This window comes from Eumetopias jubatus, unplaced genomic scaffold, assembly GCF_037043125.1.
Source record: "Eumetopias jubatus isolate StellerSeaLion01/CBP00866 unplaced genomic scaffold, mEumJub1_p1.0 scaffold_4, whole genome shotgun sequence".
NCBI classification, from domain to species: domain Eukaryota; kingdom Metazoa; phylum Chordata; class Mammalia; order Carnivora; family Otariidae; genus Eumetopias; species Eumetopias jubatus.
Window position 1 is genome coordinate 80,422,553 of NW_028274810.1, and position 20,448 is coordinate 80,443,000.

At 48.5% G+C, this 20,448-nt stretch overlaps 1 protein-coding gene across 1 annotated transcript in view; it reads left to right on the forward strand.

Annotated features, from left to right (window-relative positions):
- The first annotated feature begins 485 nt into the window (after positions 1-485).
- Positions 486-20,448, forward strand: part of DLGAP3 (DLG associated protein 3) — a 39,081-nt gene continuing 19,118 nt past the window's right edge. The window contains exons 1-6 of the mRNA XM_028113972.2: positions 486-1,592; positions 5,986-6,191; positions 6,482-6,554; positions 18,601-18,814; positions 19,081-19,394; positions 19,765-19,850. Of these exons, the coding sequence (XP_027969773.2) occupies positions 486-1,592; positions 5,986-6,191; positions 6,482-6,554; positions 18,601-18,814; positions 19,081-19,394; positions 19,765-19,850 (2,000 nt within the window). The remainder of the gene's footprint in view (positions 1,593-5,985; positions 6,192-6,481; positions 6,555-18,600; positions 18,815-19,080; positions 19,395-19,764; positions 19,851-20,448) is intronic.

Below are 20,448 nucleotides of genomic sequence, written 5' to 3' on the forward strand. Positions count from 1 at the left end.
GACGAATGATGGCATTATTTTGTGCCCTTGTATCTTTTTTTTTAAGATTTATTTTTTTTTAGATTTTATTTATTTATTTGACAGAGAGATAGAGAGCACAAGCAGGGGGAGCAGCAGGCAGAGGCAGAGGGAGAAGCAGGCTCCCCGCCGGGCAGGGAGCCCAATGCAGGGCTCGATCCCAGGACCCTGGGATCACGACCGGAGCCGAAGGCAGCTGCTTAACCGACTGAGCCCCCCAGGCGCCCCCTCTGTGAGTGTCTTTGTCTAGTATGACTGTTTTAAGGCATTTTAAGCTCATTTGGGGAAAGATCGTACTATTACTCACAATAAATTGATACGCATTACCTAAAGGGATACCAGAAAATCTAAGAATAGAGTTTTGGGTGAAGCGGCCTGTTGTTCATTCTGAATCCTTTTTCTCCTCACTCCCCCAGGAGGTTCCCGGGGCCTGGCCCCCAACACCATGAGGAACCCTTGCCGAGGCCATGAGGGGTTACCATGGCGACCGCGGTAGCCATCCCCGCCCAGCCCGCTTTGCCGACCAGCAGCATATGGACGTGGGCCCGGCTGCCAGGGCCCCGTACCTGCTGGGCTCCGGGGAGGCCTTCTCCACCGAGCCCCGCTTCTGTGCCCCGAGAGCTGGCCTGGGACACCTTTCTCCTGAAGGGCCCCTGAGCCTGAGTGAGGGGCCATCAGTAGGCCCCGAGGGAGGGCCAGGGGGGGCCGGGGTTGGGGGGGGCAGCAGCACCTTCCCCAGGATGTACCCCGGCCAGGGCCCCTTCGACACCTGTGAAGACTGTGTGGGCCACCCTCAGGGCAAGGGTGCCCCCCGCCTGCCTTCTACACTCCTGGACCAGTTTGAAAAGCAGTTGCCCGTTCAACAAGATGGCTTCCACACACTCCCATACCAGCGAGGTCCAGCAGGGGCCGGGCCCGGGCCAGGGCCAGCGTCCGGCACTGCCCCAGAGGCCCGCAGCGAGAGCCCCAGCCGCATCCGGCACCTGGTCCACTCTGTGCAGAAGCTCTTCGCCAAGTCCCACTCTTTGGAGGCCCCAGGGAAGCGGGACTATAATGGGCCCAAGGCTGAGGGCAGAGGTGGCTCTGGAGGAGACAGCTACCCTGGCCTGGGCTCTGGAGGCCCCCACACCTCCCACCACCACCATCACCACCACCACCACCACCACCACCAGTCCAGGCATGGCAAGAGGAGCAAGAGCAAGGACCGCAAGGGGGACGGGCGGCACCAGTCCAAGGCCGCTGGCTGGTGGAGCTCCGATGACAACTTGGACAGCGATAGTGGCTTCCTGGCGGGGGGGCGGCCCCCTGGGGAGCCTGGGGGTCCCTTCTGCCTGGAGGCTCCAGACGGGTCCTACCGGGACTTGAGCTTCAAGGGGCGCTCAGGCGGGTCGGAAGGCCGCTGTCTTGCCTGCACTGGCATGTCCATGTCACTGGATGGACAATCGGTCAAGCGAAGTGCCTGGCATACCATGATGGTCAGCCAGGGCCGGGATGGATACCCAGGGGCCGGGCCAGGCAAGGGGCTCCTGGGTCCGGAGGCCAAGGCCAAAGCCAGGACTTATCACTATCTGCAGGTGAGGCTTTGGTGGGGTGGGGCACAGGGTCCTCAACCTTCATCGGTGCTGTCACCCAGGGAGCTATCAGAAGGGTTGGATGGGAGTCAGTTGTCCCTGTGGTGGAGGCCTGGAGGCAGGGAGGGTCTGCCCTGCCTCACTGTGTCACTTTGAGCCCCTTTTGGTTTCTCGCTTTCCCCATTGGTACAATGAAGGGGCCCTTCTATTCTGACATTGCGTGTCACTGCCAGGAAGACTTCCCTTCGACCTGCTGCTTGGACAAGCTGTGCCGGCCTCTGTCTCATGAGCTCGGAGGCAGAATGAGGTTGAGGGTAGGCAGTGGGCAGGACAGCGTGGCACTCCCTGGCTGTAGCTTCCTTTGAGATTGGAGGTCAGCAGTTGGAAAGCAGTTCTCCTGCCCCTAGGCCTTCTCCAGACCTCTTTTCTGCTCCGATCTGGGTGGTCCAGATACTGTTTGAGTATGAAGGTCAGTTATTTCCAGAATGTGCCTCTGCTGGGGTTTGTCATGCTGGGGTGCTTGCAGTAGGACGCCATGAGGCCGTGGAAAAACCCTGGGAGCCTGTCCTGTGGGTTTTCCTGGGCTGGGGACACACTGGTCTGAGCCCCGGATACAACACCAGGGTGGGGCTTCTTGGGAGTGGGTGGTGCAGGTGATAGCTGGCGTGCTGTGCCCAGCCTGTCTCCCCACTTGTACGGTTTCTGCAGATGGGGTGAGGAGCTCTGACCCCTTCTGCTTATGGCGTCCTTACCCATCCTACACTGTCCCTGCTCTGTCTCCTTACTGAGCTGGGGTCAGGGTGCTTCTCGCCATCAACCTTCCTCTTCTCTGCCTCCGGCCCCTCTCCTATACCCCTTAGCTTGCTTTTTTTTTTTTTTTAAGTTTTATTTATTTAAGTCATCTCTACACCCAACATGGGGCTCAAACTCATGACCCCGAGATCAAGAGTTGCACACTCTTCTGACTGAGCCAGCCAGGCGCCCCCCCCTGCCTTGCTTTCTTGAGGCCTGCCATAGGTTTGGGAGGAAAAGTCAATACAAGTTCTGGAAGTCCAGCAGACTTAGAGTGGTCCCCCAAACCCACATGCTACATATTTAATCCACAGTCGTTCACTCGGGGAGCATTTCTTGGGGACTGTGGATGCAACGATGACCCCACAGACATTGCTTGTGAAGAGCTCAGAGGTCGGGGTGGGATAGACAAGGAAGCAGGTAGAATAAAGAGATGAGGCTGTGATAGGAGAGAGCCCTGGGCGCCATGGGAGCACAGAGGAGGCACCTCACCCACCGGGGATGGTGGCGGCTGGGGGCCGCTCAGAGGAGCTTGTCGGAGAGGAGGACTCCTGAACTGAATCCCAGTGGAGCTGGAGATGGTCGAGCGCAGACGTGGATTCAGGGTCTTCCAGGAAGAGACCATGTTCAGAGGTACAGAGAATTGACCTTGCATGTGTCTTTTGGGTGTCCTTGGCCTTGCCGGTAAGTTCTTCACACGTTAGGGCTCTCCTGGGTGGAGAACTTACGAGAGAGCTCAAGGGAAAAAAATAGGGTCATGTGGAAGCAGGAAGGGCGACGTGGAAACAGACAGTAGGGAAGGTGGGAGACTTCTAGGATTCAGGACTTCCGGATTGCCCCCTCCCTGGGTAGAGAGGTTCTCTAAGCTGGAATTGAAGGGTCCAGCAGAAAAGGCCAAGGAGGGGACACCAACCTTCCTTCTCCCCTGTCTGAGCCCTGGCCGTCCCTGGAGCCTCACTGCCACACTGCTCCCTGCTGCTTCTCCAGGGCTGCCCTGACCTCTCTGGGGGCTTCCTTTTTAACATGCACCTCACAGCGTCCTGCAGAGGAGTGAGGAGCCGCAGTGGCTGTGGAGTGGGAGCCCTGCATTGTGACCGAGAGCACCCTGGCTGTCCGATCTGCTGGCCTGCCTCTCTCTGCTCGCCTGTAGCTCCTCTCTGGAGAGTACGGGGAAGGGAATGATCCCTCAGGGCTTGGGGGTCCAAGGCATCTTAGGATTGCCTAAGGAATCACAATAAATGTGTGTGGGAGAACTAACAGACTGCCGGGGCCATGCCCCAAAGCAGGGGAAGTTGGCCCCATCAGACTAGGTGTCTTTGTTGGATCCTTAACCCTTTTGTTTTGAGACCCTATTTCTCCCACTGGACCCCAGCTCTCCCTCAACCCTCTCCTGAACCCCTCCTTCTACCAGAGCCCTTGTTCCTTTATGGAGTCTTGTCTCCTCCCTGTGTTCCCATCTTCTCATTGAGCTCCAGCTTCCTTGCTGAGCCCTGCCCCTATCTGTGGGTTCTGTCCATCTTGGGACCCCATTCCATCCCTGGGTCACTGTTCTCATCCTGGTTTCTGTACCCTCACCTAGCTTCACCCCCAGAGTCTGTGTCCCTCCCTGAACTCTATGTTCTCCCTGACTCTTGACCCCTCTCAAAATCTCCATCCTCACCCCATTCAACCTGTTCCTTACAACATGTGTTTGAAATCTTCCCTACCTGCCCTAGCCCTCTTCCCCATGCCTCCACTTATACCTCATTCCTCCTAGTGTAGGCCAACCATCACAGGCTCCCTCGCCTTCCTATCAGCCCACCTACACACTCATCTAGATCCCCAGCCACCCCCATCCCCTTCCTTCTTGGCTCAGAGAAGAAGCCAGAACCACTCATCCCAGGCTGATCCCTCCAGTAGGGCTTGAGCCCATCTCGCCAGGATCCCCTCTATCCCGGAACTGACTACTGACTGTCCCCCCCTCCCCACATTTAAAGACTATCTTTATCTTTACCGGCGCTTTCTCTGATCCTGGACATGTGCCCAGGTTTCTCATCCTAAAAAATCCTTCCTTCATTCCATACCCCCTTCCATCTCCTGTCTTCCCTTCATACCCAAGTTCTTAGAGCATAGACTCTACATCTTTACTTCCTTTAATTCTCCCCTTTACTACAGTCTGACTTCCATGTCCCCTGTCCTCTAAAATGTTCTGGCAGTGGTCACCAGTGGTCTTTTGAGAGCTCTCTTTAGAAGGCCCCTTCAATGCTTATAATAATAATGGCTGACATTTATTGAGGACTTACTATGTGCTGGGCACACTATGTTGGCTTATTTGTCCTTCCCACCAACCCTATGACATCAGCATAATTGTCATTTCCAATCCACAGACGAGGAAACTGAGAGAGTAATCATTTTTTGCTCAGGTTCGCCTAGCAAATGATGGGGCGAGAATTTGAACATGGATCTAACTCCTGAGCCCGAATTACTAACCTCTGAATGCACTGTGGCATTTGACATTATCAACTCTTTTTATTCTGGAAATGTCTCCTGTTTCCATGACATGGCATTCTCCTGACTTCCCTCCTACCCCTCTGCCCACTCCTTCTCAGGTGACTTCATAGGCTTTTCTTCCTTTCTTTGCAGTCCCCTTTTAAAATGTCACTGGATCCTTCCCCAGCTCTCTTTTCTTTCCCCTGGGCTGTTTCATTCACCCCTGTGGATTCAGCTGCCGCCCATGACTCCCACATGTCTGCCTCCAGCCCAGATTTCTCCGCTGAACTCCAGAACCGAACACCCAACCACCTGCTCGGCATTTCACTGCCAAACTTAAGATGCTTAACCCTAACCTATCACCTCTCCCCCAAACTTGTTTCTCTGGGATTCTGTGGCTCCATGAGCGACAGCACCATCCCCCAGGTCCTCAGCCAGCAGCCTCCCAGTCATCTGCGGCTCCTCCCCGCCCCCTCGCCCCCTCGCCCCCTACGTCTAATCAGACTCACTGACGCTCCTTAACACCTCATTTCCATCTCCTCGTCCCCCTCATTGTCATGGTCTTAATTTAGGCTCATCATCTCTTGCCTGGCTAACAGCATCAGCCTCCTAATTGGTCTCCCTCCTGCCACTCCATCCCCTGCCCTGCTCCCAGCCCTACACAGTGCATCCCCCCTTTGGACTGTCAGAGCGCTCTTTCTGAAACAAATCTGATGGCACTTGCCTGCTTAGAGCCCTCAGTGGCTCCTCAGAGAGGGAAGGAGGGAAGAGTTGGAGGATTTGAGATGTCAGCAGGTTATGAGGAGGAAGGAGAAGGAGGGGGGAAAGGTGGGGGCAGGTGATACTTCACTGCTGGGGTGGGTCAACACAGGTCACTTTGGCCTCTGATCTTCATCCTCTTGACTCCTGGCATATCACCTCAATTAAGTAGTAAGAGGTCCATGAAAGATGATGAGGCATCTCCTGTAAGGGAGGGGACAGCCTGAAACCTTACTTCTGGCTCTGCTTCTGCATGTCCCTGAGCGAGGCCTGCTCCAGCTAACAGAGCGCCTCCCATTGGCAGTGGGGACAGAGGGTCCTGGCTTCTAAATGTAGTAGGGACGCGTCCGAGACACAGAAGCCCCTGTCCCCGCAGGTGCCGCAAGATGACTGGGGGGGTTACCCCACTGGGGGCAAGGACGGGGAGATCCCCTGCCGCAGGATGCGGAGCGGCAGCTACATCAAGGCCATGGGGGATGAGGAGAGCGGAGACTCAGATGGCAGCCCCAAGACATCTCCCAAAGCGGTGGCCCGGCGCTTCACCTCCCGCCGTTCCTCCAGCGTGGACCAGGCCCGGATCAAGTAAGGACAGGGAGGACCAGGGCTTGGGGTGGGAAGCTGATACTGGGGGGTTCCCTGCTTAGGGTTCAATTGGGGATTCTTGCCCTGCCCCACATAAAGAGGGGTCCTTGGTGATCGCTCCAATCTGAGTGCCTCTTTGGGAGAGTCCCTTCACCCAGGAGTCTCCTGGGAGGATCCCTGTCTGGGGGTTTCTGAGGGATAGAACCTGCTCAGGGGCAGGTTCTATCCATGCTGTTATTTCCCTTTCTAGCAGACCCCCATTTTGAATATGGAATTTTGTCCTTTCCCAGCTGCTGTGTCCCACCCCGGATCCATCCCCGGAGCTCCATCCCTGGCTACAGCCGTTCCCTCACCACCGGACAGGTAGGGACAGTCCAGCATGCCTGAAGGAAAGGGTTGGAAATGGGGTTCAGTCCCATACTCAGTCCATGCCTTAAAATCAGAGGTCCAGCCCCTGGAGAGAGCACAGGTCTGGTTCTGGGGGAGCTGGGAAACCCACCTTGGGATTCCTGGAGCTGACTCAGACTGGGGATCTCAGTCACATCCTTCAAAACCACCAAGGGTCCTCAAAGTGATGAGTTTGTAGGGGCGACATCAGGTCTCTGAGGTTCCCCAGCCATGTCCTGGCCTGATTAGTCTCAGCTAACCCCGTGCAAAGGGCAGGTGTGGTGGTTCAGACCGGGGATAGGCAGAGCTGTGGTCCGAGAGATGCCCACACTTGAGTTCTTTCCCCACTGCCCCCCACCCCCCCATGGGACCATTAGTGAGACCCAGCAGAGCCTCTGTTCTCTCACCTTTAAAACGACAGTAGTAGTGATATTTATCTCAGGGTTTTTGTGAGAGTTCAGTGAGAAAATGTGTGCAAACACGAGGCACCTGGCCCCCAAATCGGTACTTTATAAATGTTGAGTTCCATCCCTAAGTGTAGACTTCCCCTTAACTAAGCAGAGGTATGCATGATTGGACATGGCATGACATGGATTGGAATTCCAGCTCAGCTACTTACCAGCTGAGTGACCTGGGGCAAGTTATTTGACTTTTTTGAGCCCCACTTTCTCTATTTAAAAATAGGCATCATAATAGTGTTCTTGGCACATAGCCAGCGCTCAGGAAAGGTTAGCTATTTTTACTGTTTGCTGTGGGGGGGGGGGGCGGTGGTGGAAAGCAATGCAAAAAAGCAATGCAGAAGACTGTCCAGATTGGCTCCTATTGTTTGCTGCTTCGATCTTTGTTACATTTCCTGCATCAGGGAATCTGACTAGCACAGCTGTCTTTTCACATCAGACTAGCCTATGTTGCTAACCAGTAGTTAATGCTCCGTCCTCATTTTATTTGACCCATCAGCAACATCTCACACAGATGATGACTCTCTCCTTCTTGAAACACCGTACTCAGTTGGCTTTGAAGATACCATACCTTTTAGGTTCTCCTAGGTTCTCTCTCTAGCTGTTTATGCTTAGTCTTGCCACCGGTGCCTCTCCAACTCTCCAGGATCTGAACACTGGATTTTTCCAGAGCTTAGTTCCTGGACTTCTCATGACACTCATTCCTTAGGTGAGCTCATTCAGGCTCATGGCTTTGAATATTATTGAGGGCCTGATGACTTCCAAATGTGTATCTCCAGCCCCAAATCCTCCGATAATTGCCGGGCATGTGTGTCTAACTGTGTATTGAAATCTCACTTGGGATGTTTAGTAGACATTTCAAACTTAAGACATCCACAGTGGAACTGCTAGTGTCCTTAACCCCCACTCCTTCCCCCGCAAAATGTCCTGCTCCATCCCCTGTCTTCTCCATTTCAGATCATGGCAAATTTATCCTTCTAGGAGCTCGGATCCAAAAGCCTGAAATCAGTCCCGACTTTCTTCTCTGCCTCGCATGCCTCCATCCAGTCCTTCAGCAGATCCTGGTGGTCCCACCTTCCAAGCACATCCAGGGTCCCAGCGCTTTTCACCACCTCCACTGTCATTACTCCAGTCTGCATCACCATGGCTTTTGTCTGGGTTATTCTCTTGCCCCCTAAGTGGTCTCCTGCACGTGCCCTTGCTCCAAATCCATTCTCTCTCAGCATTGCCCAGAACGATCATTTCAAACTAGAATTGCGTCCACTCAAAACCCTCGCCTTACTCAGAGGACTTTACTACGACTTATAAGGCCCTGCATGATCTGGCCCTTGCTACCTGTGAGTCCCTCTCCTAATGCTGTTCCCTCCCCCCATCTACGGCAGCCACATCGGTCCCCTGGCTACCCTCTGACACCACAGGTGTGCTCCAGCTTTTTGTCTCCTTCTGTTTTAGGTATGTCTTTTGTAAATAGTTTAAGGAATTTATCTTACATCTATTCTGATAGTTGCTTGAGGGTTTAGTACATTTATATTTATTGTGATTACTGATCTGCCTGGATGTATTTTGCTGTTTTATTTTCTGCCCTTATTTCTCCTGCCTTTTGGGTGATGCTTTTCTACTCCTCTGCTACCTTCTTTTGGATTGGTTTTCTTAATTTTTCTTACTACCCAATCCCACACTGGTTTGGCAGTTCTATATTCTATTTTCATTCTTGTGGTTACTTTTGTAATTTTCATGTGCATATCTGACTTTCATTTGACAATTTCTTCTATCCTTAGGACACTTTTGTTCTGACCACCTTCCCTTCTTATCTGTACATGTTGCCTGGTATTTTAGTTCCATCGTTTTACCTCTCCAAATTAGTCTTTATTACTGTTGCTACATTTTTATGCTATTAAGACTTGATTATAGGGGCGCCTGGGCGGCTCAGTTGGTTGAGCGACTGCCTTCGGCTCAGGTCTTGATCCTGGAGTCCCGGGATCGAGTCCCACATCGGGCTCCCTGCTCAGCGGGGAGTCTGCTTCTCCCTCTGACCCTCCCCCCTCTTGTGCTCTCTCTCTCTTTCATTCTCTCTCTCAAATAAAAAATAAAATCTTAAAAAAAAAGACTTGATTATAGACTCACATTTGTACCTCTCCTCCCCATACCTTCTTACATTTCATTCCTTCCTTTCGAATATTCTTTAGTAATTTTTCAGTCAGTGTCTGTTAGTAGCAAACTGCCTTTAACAAAAAATGGAGTCTACCCTCATTATTTAACATAAATCAGCTTATTTTAGAATCTTAGGTCAACGTTTATTTTCTCTCGGCGTTTTGAAGATACTCTTTTGTCACATTTATGTTCTGTTGTTGCCGTTGGGAAGTCTGCAATCAATCTAATTGTTTTTGTGGATAGTTTTCATTTCTTTCTGATTGCTGTTGAGATCTTGTCTTTGATTTTGGTGTTCTGCAGTTTCACGATGTGTGTATGCTCCCTGAATCTGAAGATTAATGCTGTTCATCAAATCTGGAAAATTCTCTCATGGTTACTGTTTGCTGGTACATCTTTTTTCATCCTTTTACTTTCAACCTACTTGTGCTTTTTCGAAAAATACAGTCTAACAATTTCTGCCTTTCAAATGGGCTTTCTTGTTCATTCACATTTAACGTGATTATTGATATGGTTGGATTGTATCATGTCATTGTTTTTCCTCTGTTCTTTCCTTACTGTCTTCTTTTGTATCACATAAATGTTTTAGTGTACCATTTTAATTTTTTTGTTATTAATTCCTTTTTACTATATTATTTGAGTTATTAGAGTTGCTCTAGGAATTATAATGTATATCACAACTGATTAAAATCTAATTAATTCTGGCAAAATATAGAAGCACTGCTCCAGTGTATCTCTTTTTATCTCTCCCCTATTTGTGCTATTGTTGTCATGTACTTTCCTGTGTATATGTTCTAAATCTAACAATTATCATAAAGTAATGATGATGTTATAATAATAGTTTTATAAAATTTTGTGCCTTTTAAAGAAGTTGAGAGAAAAAATGAGAAAAGTATATCTATAGATTCTTTTATATTTGTCATTTATGGTCCCCTTCATCTCTTTCTGTGGATTTGAGTTATCATTAAGTGTCACTTCCTTTTAGCCTGAAGAACTTCCATTAATGTTTCTTGTAAGATAGGTCTGTAACGAATTCTTCAGTCTATATGTATTTGGAAACGTCTTTAATTTTACTTCATTGTTTTTTAATTTTACTTCATTTTTGAAGAATAGTTTTGCTGAATATAGAATTCCTGGTCGACAGTTTTTTCTTTCAGCATTTTGAATATACCATTCCACTACCTTTGATGCTTATTGTTCTGATGAAAAGCCAGTTGTTAATCATATTATTGTTTTCTTGTGTGTGGTGAATTGTTTTTCCCTTGCTGCTATTAAGATTTTCTCTTTGTCTATGGCTTTCAGCATTTTGACTGTAATGTATCTGGCTATGGATCTCTTTGTATTTAACCTACTTTGAAGTAATAGAGCTTCTTTAATCTGTAGATTAATGGTTTTCATCACATTTGGAAAGTTTTGAGCTGTTATTTCTTCAAGTATCGTTTTCTTTCCCTTTCTCTCTTCTTCCTTTGGGATTCCCATTACATGTATACTGCTTTGCTTGTGATTATCCCATAGGTCTCTGAGGTTCTGTTTATTTTTGTTCTTTTTTTCTCTCCATTCTTCAGATTGCATAATTTATACTAATCAAGTTTACTGATCATTTCTAATGCTGAGCCCTTCTAGTGAATTTTTCACTTCAGTTATTGTACTTTTCAGCTCCAGAATTTCCATTTGACTCTTAAAAAAAAATGCTTTTTGTTGTGATTTTTTTTTTTATTCATGAAGTCATTGCTGTGCTTTCTTTTCAACCTTTAAACATTTCTCTTAGTTCTTTTAATATGTTTGTAATAGCTGCTTTGCAGTTTTTGTCTGATAAATCAAACATTTGGGGACATTCACATTTTCTTGTTTATTTGCATGTCTCATAATTTTTTTGTTGTACACTGAACATTTTAAGTAATATATTGTAGTGACTCTGGATTCTTACTTTACCTTTTTAAAAACTTTTAAAATTTACATTCTAGTTAGTTAACATACAGTGCAATATTGGTTTCAGGAGTAGAATTCAGTGATTCATCACTTACATACAACACCTTGTATTCATCACAACAAGTACATCACAACAAGTGTTGTGATGAATACGACAAGTACCCTCCTTAATACCCATCCCCCACCTAGCCCATCCTCCACCCACCTCCCTACATTAACCCTCAGTTTGTTCTCTACTGTTAAGAGTCTCTCTTACGGTTTGTTTCTCTCTCTCTCTTTCTTTCTCTCTCTCACTCTTTCCCCTTCCCCCCCAATATGTTCATCTGTTTTATTTTCCACGTATGAGTGAAATCATATGGTATTTGTCTTTCTCTGACTGAAGTTATTTCACTTAGCATAATATACCCTAGCTCCATCCACATTGTTGCAAATGGCAAGATTTCATTCTTTTTGATGGCTGAGTAATATTCCATTGTGTATATATATATATATATATATATATATACACTGCATCTTCTTTATCCATTTTTGTCAGTCAGTGGACATTTGGGCTCTCTCCATAGTTTGGCTATTGTTGTTAATGCTGCTATAAACATCAGGGTACATGTACCCCTTTGAATCTGTATTTTTTTTTTTTTATCCTTTGGGTAAATCCCTAGTAGTGCAATTGCTGGATTGTAGGGTAGTTCTATTTTTAACTTTTTGAGGAACCTCCATACTATTCTCCAGAGTGGCTGCACCAGTTCCCATTCCCATCAACAGTGTAAGAGAGTCCCCCTTTCTCCATATCCTTGCCAACACCTTTGTTTCTTGTGTTGTTAATTTTAGCCATTCTGACAGGTGTGAGGTAGTATCTCACCATGGTTTTGATTAGTATTTCCCTGATGATGAGTGATGTTGAGCATCTTTTCATGTGTCTGTTAGCCATCTGGATGTCTCTTTTGGAAGAGTGTCTATTCATGTCTTCTGCCCATTTCTTAACTGGATTATTTGTTTTTTGGGTGTTGAGTTTGATAAGTTCTTTATAGATTTTGGATACTAACCCTTTATCATATATGTCATTTGCAAATATCTTCTCCCGTTCTGTAGGCTGCCTTTTAGTTTTGTTGATTGTTTTCTTTGCTGTACGGAACCTTTTTATCTTGATGAAGTCCCAGTAGTTCATTTTTGGTTTTGTTTCCCTTGCCTATGGCAACGTGTTTAGTAAGAAGTTGCTATGGCCACGTGCCTGGGTGGCTCAGTCAGTTAAGCGTCTGCCTTCGGCTCAGGTCATGATCCTGGGGTCCTGGGATTGAGCCCCATGTCCGGCTCAGCAGGGAGCCTGGTTCTCCCTCTCTCTCTCCTGCTGCTCCCCCTGCTTGTGCGTGCTCTCTCAAATAAATAAATAAATATTTAAATAATATAAATAAATAAATAATAAATAAATAAATAAATAAATATAAATAAATAAATAAATAAATCTTAAAAAAAAAAAGTTGCTGCGGCTGACGTCAAAGAGGTTGCTGCCTGTGTTCTCCTCTAGGATTTTGATGGTTTCCTGTCTCGCGTTTAGGTCTTTCATCTATTTTGAATTTATTTTTGTGTATGGTGTAAAAAAGTGGCCCAGTTTCGTTCTTCTGCACGTTGCTGTCCAGTTTTCCCAACACTATTTGTTGAAGAGACTTTTTTCCATTGGATATTATTTCCTGCTTTGTCGAAGATTAGTTGACCATATAGTTGTGGGTTCTTACTTTACCTCTTGAAGATTATTATTGCTTTGTTTATGTGTTTGTTGATCCCTGGATTAATTCTGTGAAATCTGTCTTCCCTGCTAAATGTGGCCTCTGATATATTCACTAGTTTGTTTTTTCTTTCTTGTTTTTATTTTTAAGCCTGGTTTCCTAGGGCGTTTGTCCCTGTGTCTGCATAGCTTAGTGTTCAGCCAGAGATTGTGCCCAAGAACTTTGAGCCAGAAAAGCTTCTCTCTGCTTATGGTTCTATGTGTGGACTAGGGAGTACAAACTTCAGGCTGTTTTTCAGCCTACCCTGGATTTTACTTTTTTGCCAGGCTCTCTTACGTCACCGCTACACATGTGCACAGGCTCCATTGGCCAGAGAGGCATGGGCAGCTCGAGGCCTCTTTGTCTCACTCACCTCTACTTAACGCAGGATATGTGGCGAGGTCATCAAACCTTCTCTGGCCATCCCATGCCCTGGAACTCCTTTATTAAATCCCTGCCTAGTCTGCCAGTCCATTGCTTGTCCCAAACAGTGCTGAAATCTCAGCTTAGCCATGCTGCTGGCTATTCCTCTATTACTGTTCTCCCCCCAGCTTCCCCCCACCCCGCCCCGTTCTTGACATTATACGACAATGTTCCAAATTAAGTGAGCCCCTTTTGGCAGTGGCAACGAAGCAGCTGGTTTTCACAGCCTGCCTCACCCTGGTTGAACTATTGCAAGTGAGAGAGCTGGGAACTTGAGTAATGGGAGCAGCCCCAGGCAAGGACGCCCCGGACTCATGCTGTTCAAGAATTTTCATGTATACGCTTCTTTGTTGTATACCTTGGATTGATTTTCAGAGTGATGAGGTGGTTGTCTTTGACAGTTTTGTCTAGCTTTAGAGCTGTCTTGCCTGTCACTCTGTCATGCGTGAAGCAAGGAGTCTGAAAATTCTCCATTAGTCTAATTAACTCTTCAAATATTGCTGCTTCTATATGCTATCTAGTCTCTCACCTGGAGCTCCTATTAGTTGTATGTGGGACCTTATTCTTTCCTCCATGCATCTTATCCTCTGGTTCATATTTTCCATTTCTTTGCCTCTCTATGCTGCCTTCTGGGTGAGCTCCTCAGATGTATCATCTGATCTACCAATTTTCTCTTCAGTTGTGTGTCATCTACTATTTAACTCATTAATTGTGTTTTTAATTTGACTTTTTTTCAGTTCTAGACATCTGGTTTGGTTCCTTTTAAATTTTTCTAGTCTTCAAAGCTTATATTCTCTCCTGATGTTTTCAGTTTTATCTTTTAAGTTTTAGAAATTTAAACATAGTTTACTTTGTTTTTTTTAAAGATTTTATTTATTTATTTGTGAGAGACAGAGGGGGAGAGAGAGCAGAGGCAGAGGGAGAAGGAGGCTCTCCGTGGAGCAGAATTCCCCAACGCGGAACTCTGATTCCAGGACCCCAGGATCATGACCTGAGCCGAAGGCAGATGCTTAACTGACTGAGCCACCCAGGCGCCCCAGGAGTTTTAAACATAGTTTAAAAGCTAATCTGTTTTAGCTAAGGTAACACTACCTGCTGTAACAGATAAAGCTTGCATTCTCAGTGGCTTAACTTGATAAAAGCTTAGCTTTTGTTTATACCACAGTTTGCATTACTTATCTATTGCTACACAACCCATTACCCTCAAACGTAGTGTCTTAAAGCATCGAATACTTGTCTCACCGTTTCTGTGGGTCAGGAATCTGAGTGCAGCTTAGGTGGGTGGTGTCTTCTGGATCAGGTGACTCATGTGGCTTCAGTCAAGGTATTGGCCAGGGCTGTTGTCATCTTAGGGCTTGACTGGAGGACTAGCTGCTTCCTCACTCACTCCCATGGCTCTTGGCAGGCCTCAGATCCTCCCTGGCTACTGGCCAGAGTCATCAGTTTTTTGACATGTGGGACTCATCATCGGGCTACTCATAACGTAATAGCTTGCTTCTCCCAGACAGAGCAGAGACTCGGAGAGAAGGAGCGTGTTCAAGATGGAAGCCATGGTCTTTTTGTAATTTAATCTCAGAAGTGACATTCCATGTTCTGTTCATTATAGTAAGTCTAGTCCCTCTTCAAGAGGAGGGGCCCAGACAAGGGTGTTAATTCCAGGAGGTGTGGAGATCATTAGGGGTTGTGTCAGAGCCACATGGTCTGGTATGAACTCATTTTCAGTGGAACTTTATCTGTGAGAATCCTGAACAGCCTGGGTTAAGAGTGGGTCCCTCAGAAAATATTTTGCAGTTGCTTCTGTTAGACTCTTCTTGGTTTGGGACCATTTTATGTTAATTTTTAATTTGCAGGGAGGTGTCTGAGCCATGCAGGCCCATAGGCCTACAGAATCCTGTGTCTATGTGAAGACCAGCTTGTGGGTCTAATCTTAGGAGATTAGCCTACTTTCCCCCTCCAATGCCTAGACTACAAACTAGCTTCTTCTCATCAGCCTGTGCTGATAATTGGTTTTTTTTTTTTTTTTTTTTAGCCTACCATTCATGAAAGGTTTTCCCTTTCCTACATTTATGGAGGTTCTCATTTCTAACGCTGTGTTTCATGTGGACCCAACGCCTTACTCCTACACCCAAGTGGGTGTTAATACCTAAGCCCTTTGGTCCATCAGACCAGCAACCTGTGCCCCCACCTCCTACCACCACTGGGCTGTTTGCAGCACTGACTCACACAGTTAATATTCTGATTTTCCAGTCTCCTCTTTGCTTTTGTCCTCTGGGGACATATCTCGCTTTCTTGTGAGCTCAGCTATGCATATAAAACATTTCTTATATTTTATCCAGTGTTTTAGAGTGTTTTGAGTTGGGAGTGTTTTCCAAGGTTAGCTAAATTAAACGACACAGGTAAAGTATACAGGATGTTGTCCAGCCCCCAGAGGAAACCACTGACTCTAGCACAGACAATTTTCAGTTAGACCCAAGCAAAGTATTTTCTTCTAAATATCCCACATCCTTGGAAATATTTACTGATCCTGAGTCTGGTTTGGGCAGAGGCTAAGGTTCCCATTTTCTAAGAGGATCCTTTGACTTTAACTCTACTGAAAGTGGGTCTGGGGGCAGCAGGTTGGAAGGCAGGGCAAGGATAATAGGAGAATTCACAGCACAATGTTACAGTTTTATAATCATAATACGGTAAAGATCAACATAGGCACAATATTCCTCCAGGAGTCTATACAAGTCTGTGTTTCCCTTGGGTCCTGGTCCTTTGTGGGAACTTCAGAAGCTCGTCTTCACCAGTAGAGATGGAAAGCATGTGGCCCCAGGGAATTTCTCACCCTCCCTCTGTCTGCCTTGGATGGAGTTGGTCATAGGAATAGCATATGGTTGGGATTTCAAGAGCTTCAGAGACCCTGGGAAGGAGAAGTCTCTGAAAGGTATTGTCAGTGGGATTTAAGAACCTCTTACTACTAATAATAGTCTATTATGTTTATTGAGCATCTGCTATATGCCAGATATTATGCCTAATACTTTATACACAGAAGAGGCTTGGAGATACAGAGATAAGCTGCAGAATGAAATTCCTTCCATCTGTAGGATCCAGAATTGAGGCCAGAATTCTCTCTACTGGGGTTCTACAGGATCAACTGTCCTGTACCCCAGGAAGGATCCTCTGAGCTGGATTGGTTCTAGTTGGGGAGTATCTTGAACCTGGCCTAGAAATAACAGGAGTTAAATCAGCTTCTAAGCTTCAGGAAATACCCAGGCACCGCTGGTCCTTCACACCTCAGGGGTCCAGAGATAGGAAACTGAGAGGTGGACTTGCAGAGGGTCATGATGAAAGCCACGGCTGCCACAGGATTGTGGCTTATGCCAAACATGGCACAACTTCACTTCTACAGGATCTCGAATTCATTTTTCCATGACCTGTGATTTCTGTACACTTGTAATGAAGTTCCTTTAGAAGGAGCTGCGGAAGGAAGTCCAGACACTCCTTTGTGATTACTGGGCCCACGCTGGAACCACTGAATCTGAATTTCCAGCAGATTTTGTCCCTGAGCTTCAAGGCAGCCAAAGCAAAGAGAGGCATCTAGTTAGAGAGCCCTGGGTTCAGATCCTTGGGGTAGAGCTTGAGTTAATGTAGGTTTAAAAGTTCCCCAGGAGATTCTGATTCAGCCTGGCAAAAGAGCCAGGAAACCTGGCATTTGACTTCGGTGAATCACTTACAAGCTGGACATCATTGGTCAATTCATCTGCCCCCTCTGAGCCTTAGTTTGCCCCTCAGTAGAACTGGATGGAAATTTCTGCTCAATTTGAGGTAGATTTTAGTGATATCATGTTATGCTTTGGAGGTGGAGTTATGGAAAGGTTGAGCAGCATTTTACACGTGGATCAAGCCACTACTTTATCTGTTGATTGCACATATGATGCTCTGAATCCTTCCTGGGAGATGTCACAAGATGCAGCCATGGGATATCTGCTATCACATTTACGATGTGGATGCTACTGAGGACCTTGTCCGAGACTTCATCCAATGACCTCTACATAATCACTTGGGGAGATTTCTCTTGGGCTCAGTAACAGGACTAGTTGTGGTTCTCATGAGTGGTGGCCTATTTCCAGGTAGGTCCTGAGACCTTCATGTGCCGCTTACTGAGGGCTTAGTGTGTACCAGTACCTGCACCAAGGGCCTCCCATGTTTTTCTTTGAGTCCCCTAAATAGCCACCCCATGAAGATAGTACCATTTTCATTCCCACTGGGCAGGTGCTTCAACTGAGGCCCCAAAGCTTTAAGTAGCTTTCCCAGGCCACAGTACTAGGAGGTAGCTGAGCCAACTCTTGAGTCTAGGTGTGTCTCTCACCATAGACTATGCAGGCAACCTGCAGGCTATATTCCTTGATGCTTTGGAAGCTCAGGGTCAAATGTGCACCCATCCTGTGCTCTGGGGGTAGAGCTTATCCCTGGGACCACCTGCCTTTATTTTTCCTTTGTGCTACTTTTCTCATATAATATGAATAGAAGCTGCAATCTCTGTAGTATATTTAGTCTTACTGCAGTGCTGTGGGACACGGTTCCATGAACAGAGTTTTTGTTTTGCCTTTTTCTTAGTTGCTTTAATTTTTTTACACACCATGGATTCTGTACCACAAAATACCAAAACAGAAACAAGAACCTCAGTCAGCAATGGCTGGACTTGCTTTAGAGGATGAGGGCAAGGAAGGAGCCAGCAGGCCAAATCGGAACCCTAGTTAGTGGGGAGAAGGTGGGAGAAGGCTTGGAACACTTGAAGATTAATAATTTTTGCTCCGTATCTTACTTACCCATTAATTTCTGCCCAGCCCCATGGTAGGTGTCTCTATAGGTTGCTGTCAATCAATTTTGTAATGCAATGGATCATAAATAATAAAATAAAAAGTGGCCTTCCCTGCAGTTCCCCACCTGCAGACTGGTCGGGAGGGTGGATGTCGCTGGTCCTCTCCCTCAGTGTTAGGTGAGAGAAATGTGAGGGGCTGGACTAGGGGGAGAGGAAGATGGGGGTGGTCCTAGGAGTCTGGGAGAGGCATTGATGGGGTAGAGGGAGGAGTATTTAGAGGAAAAACTAGACCCCAAGACGGGCCCCAAGGCAGGCCTGGACAGCAGCACAGGGCGGAGGTGCCTCCATCTTTCTTTGCACAGAGTGAGGGTTTCAAAGGCAGAGGCGTCACACAGAGACCGTCTCTGCACTTGTAGATATATTCCTAAGGCAAAGCGCCTCAGAGATGCCCGCTTCCAGCCCAGCACCCCAGTAACTGTTCTCCCGACCCCTGCCCCCAGCTCAGTGAGGAGCTGAACCAGCAGCTGGAGGCCGTGTGCGGGTCTGTGTTTGGGGAGCTCGAGTCCCAGGCGGTGGATGCCCTGGATCTGCCCGGCTGTTTCCGCATGCGGAGCCACAGCTACCTCCGGGCCATCCAGGCCGGCTGCTCTCAAGACGACGACTGCCTGCCCCTCCTTGCTGCCCCTGCCTCTGTCTCAGGGAGGCCCGGCTCCTGTGAGTGTGCCCTCTCTGCCCCTGGCCGGGCCCTAGGTTGAAGAGCTCCCAGGGTTCTGGCGCTGGCCCTCGCTACGGCGGTGCTGTGTGACCTTGGGCATCTGGCTTGCCTCTTTGGGCCGGATGATGGGGAGAACAAGCCTTGGCACGTGGAGTACGCGTGCCTGCTGGGTCCTCCGGCGCCGTGTGGGCGTGGGGGTGGTGGGCCACGGACACCCGCTGGGACGCGTTTCTCACCCGCTGCGTTTCTGCGTTCCTGGCCACAGCCTTCAACTTCAGAAAGGCCCCGTCCCCCATCCCGCCGGGGAGCCAGGCCCCGCCCCGCATCTCCATCACCGCCCAGAGCAGCACCGACTCCGCCCACGAGAGCTTCACGGCGGCCGAGGGCCCCGCCCGGCGCTGCAGCTCCGCGGACGGGCTGGATGGCCCCGCCATGGGCGCGCGCACCCTGGAGTTGGCGCCGGTGCCACCCCGGGCCAGCCCCAAGCCCCCTACACTCATCATCAAGACCATTCCTGGCAGGGAGGAGCTGCGGAGCCTGGCGCGGCAGAGGAAGTGGCGGCCGTCCATAGGGGTGCAGGTATGGAAAGAGGAGGTGCCGAACCGAAGCAAGCTCGGGCCCTGGCGGGTTGGGGACGGGCTGAGGGGGTCGGTGAGGTTGCTCTGAGCTGCACAAAAGCCCCTGTGCCTGGTCATCGACAGGGCTGTTACACCAGTGCCAGCCCCACTCCCTTGTCGCTTGTCCTGGAAACATCACCTCTACTGGGGAGTGGAGAGTGGTGGCCAGTGGTACGCCTCTGACTTCCTGGGCCTCTTTTCTTGTTCGGGCTGACTGTGCGGAACCTGCCCACTGCCTTGGGGCTTAGCTTCTGCTCACCCCTCTGCCCCCGGGGAGGGCTTGTGTCCCTGGTCTGGCCCTGGCCCACTGACTCCCACAATCCTGCCGCCAGGTGGAGACCATCTCAGACTCGGACACTGAGAACAGGAGTCGAAGAGAGTTCCACTCCATCGGCGTCCAGGTGGAAGAGGACAAGAGGTAGGTCTGGGTGGGACCATCTCAGGCTTCCTTTGGGGAGAAGAAGAGAGAGGACTGCATAATGCCCTCCTTGGTCCGGTCTGCCTGCAAACCGTCTCTTTCTGGACGGGAGACCAAGCCCTTCTAATAGCGAGCAGCCGCAAGGTTATCCTCAGAGATGTCACCAGTCATCAGACCTAGAGTGAGTTCTCCTTGTACCCGTGCCTGTCCCGCGTGCTCCGAGGCGACCGGAGTGGTTGGAAGAAGGGGACAGTAGGGAGAGGTAACAGGTAGGTGCTGAGCAGGCCTCCAACAATTGTCGTTTATGGGGGATAACAGGATTTTTCCAGTCCCTCCTTGCTTCCTGTGGTGTACAAGTATGTGAGCTCAAAAAGAAACAAATAAACATGAAGATTGCCTCTCAGGGACCCCTGGCAAATGTAACACTCCTCCTCACTTGGCTCACACAAGCGTTTAACCAGTCAGGGGGACCTATCATATGCCTGAGTCTGTGGTGTACTCGAGATGGTAGAATTACCAGCAGCCACTATTTTGGCATTACGTGGCCTCAGAAACACGGTTTCCTTACTTTCCAGCTGAAAAATTAGCATTTCCAGCT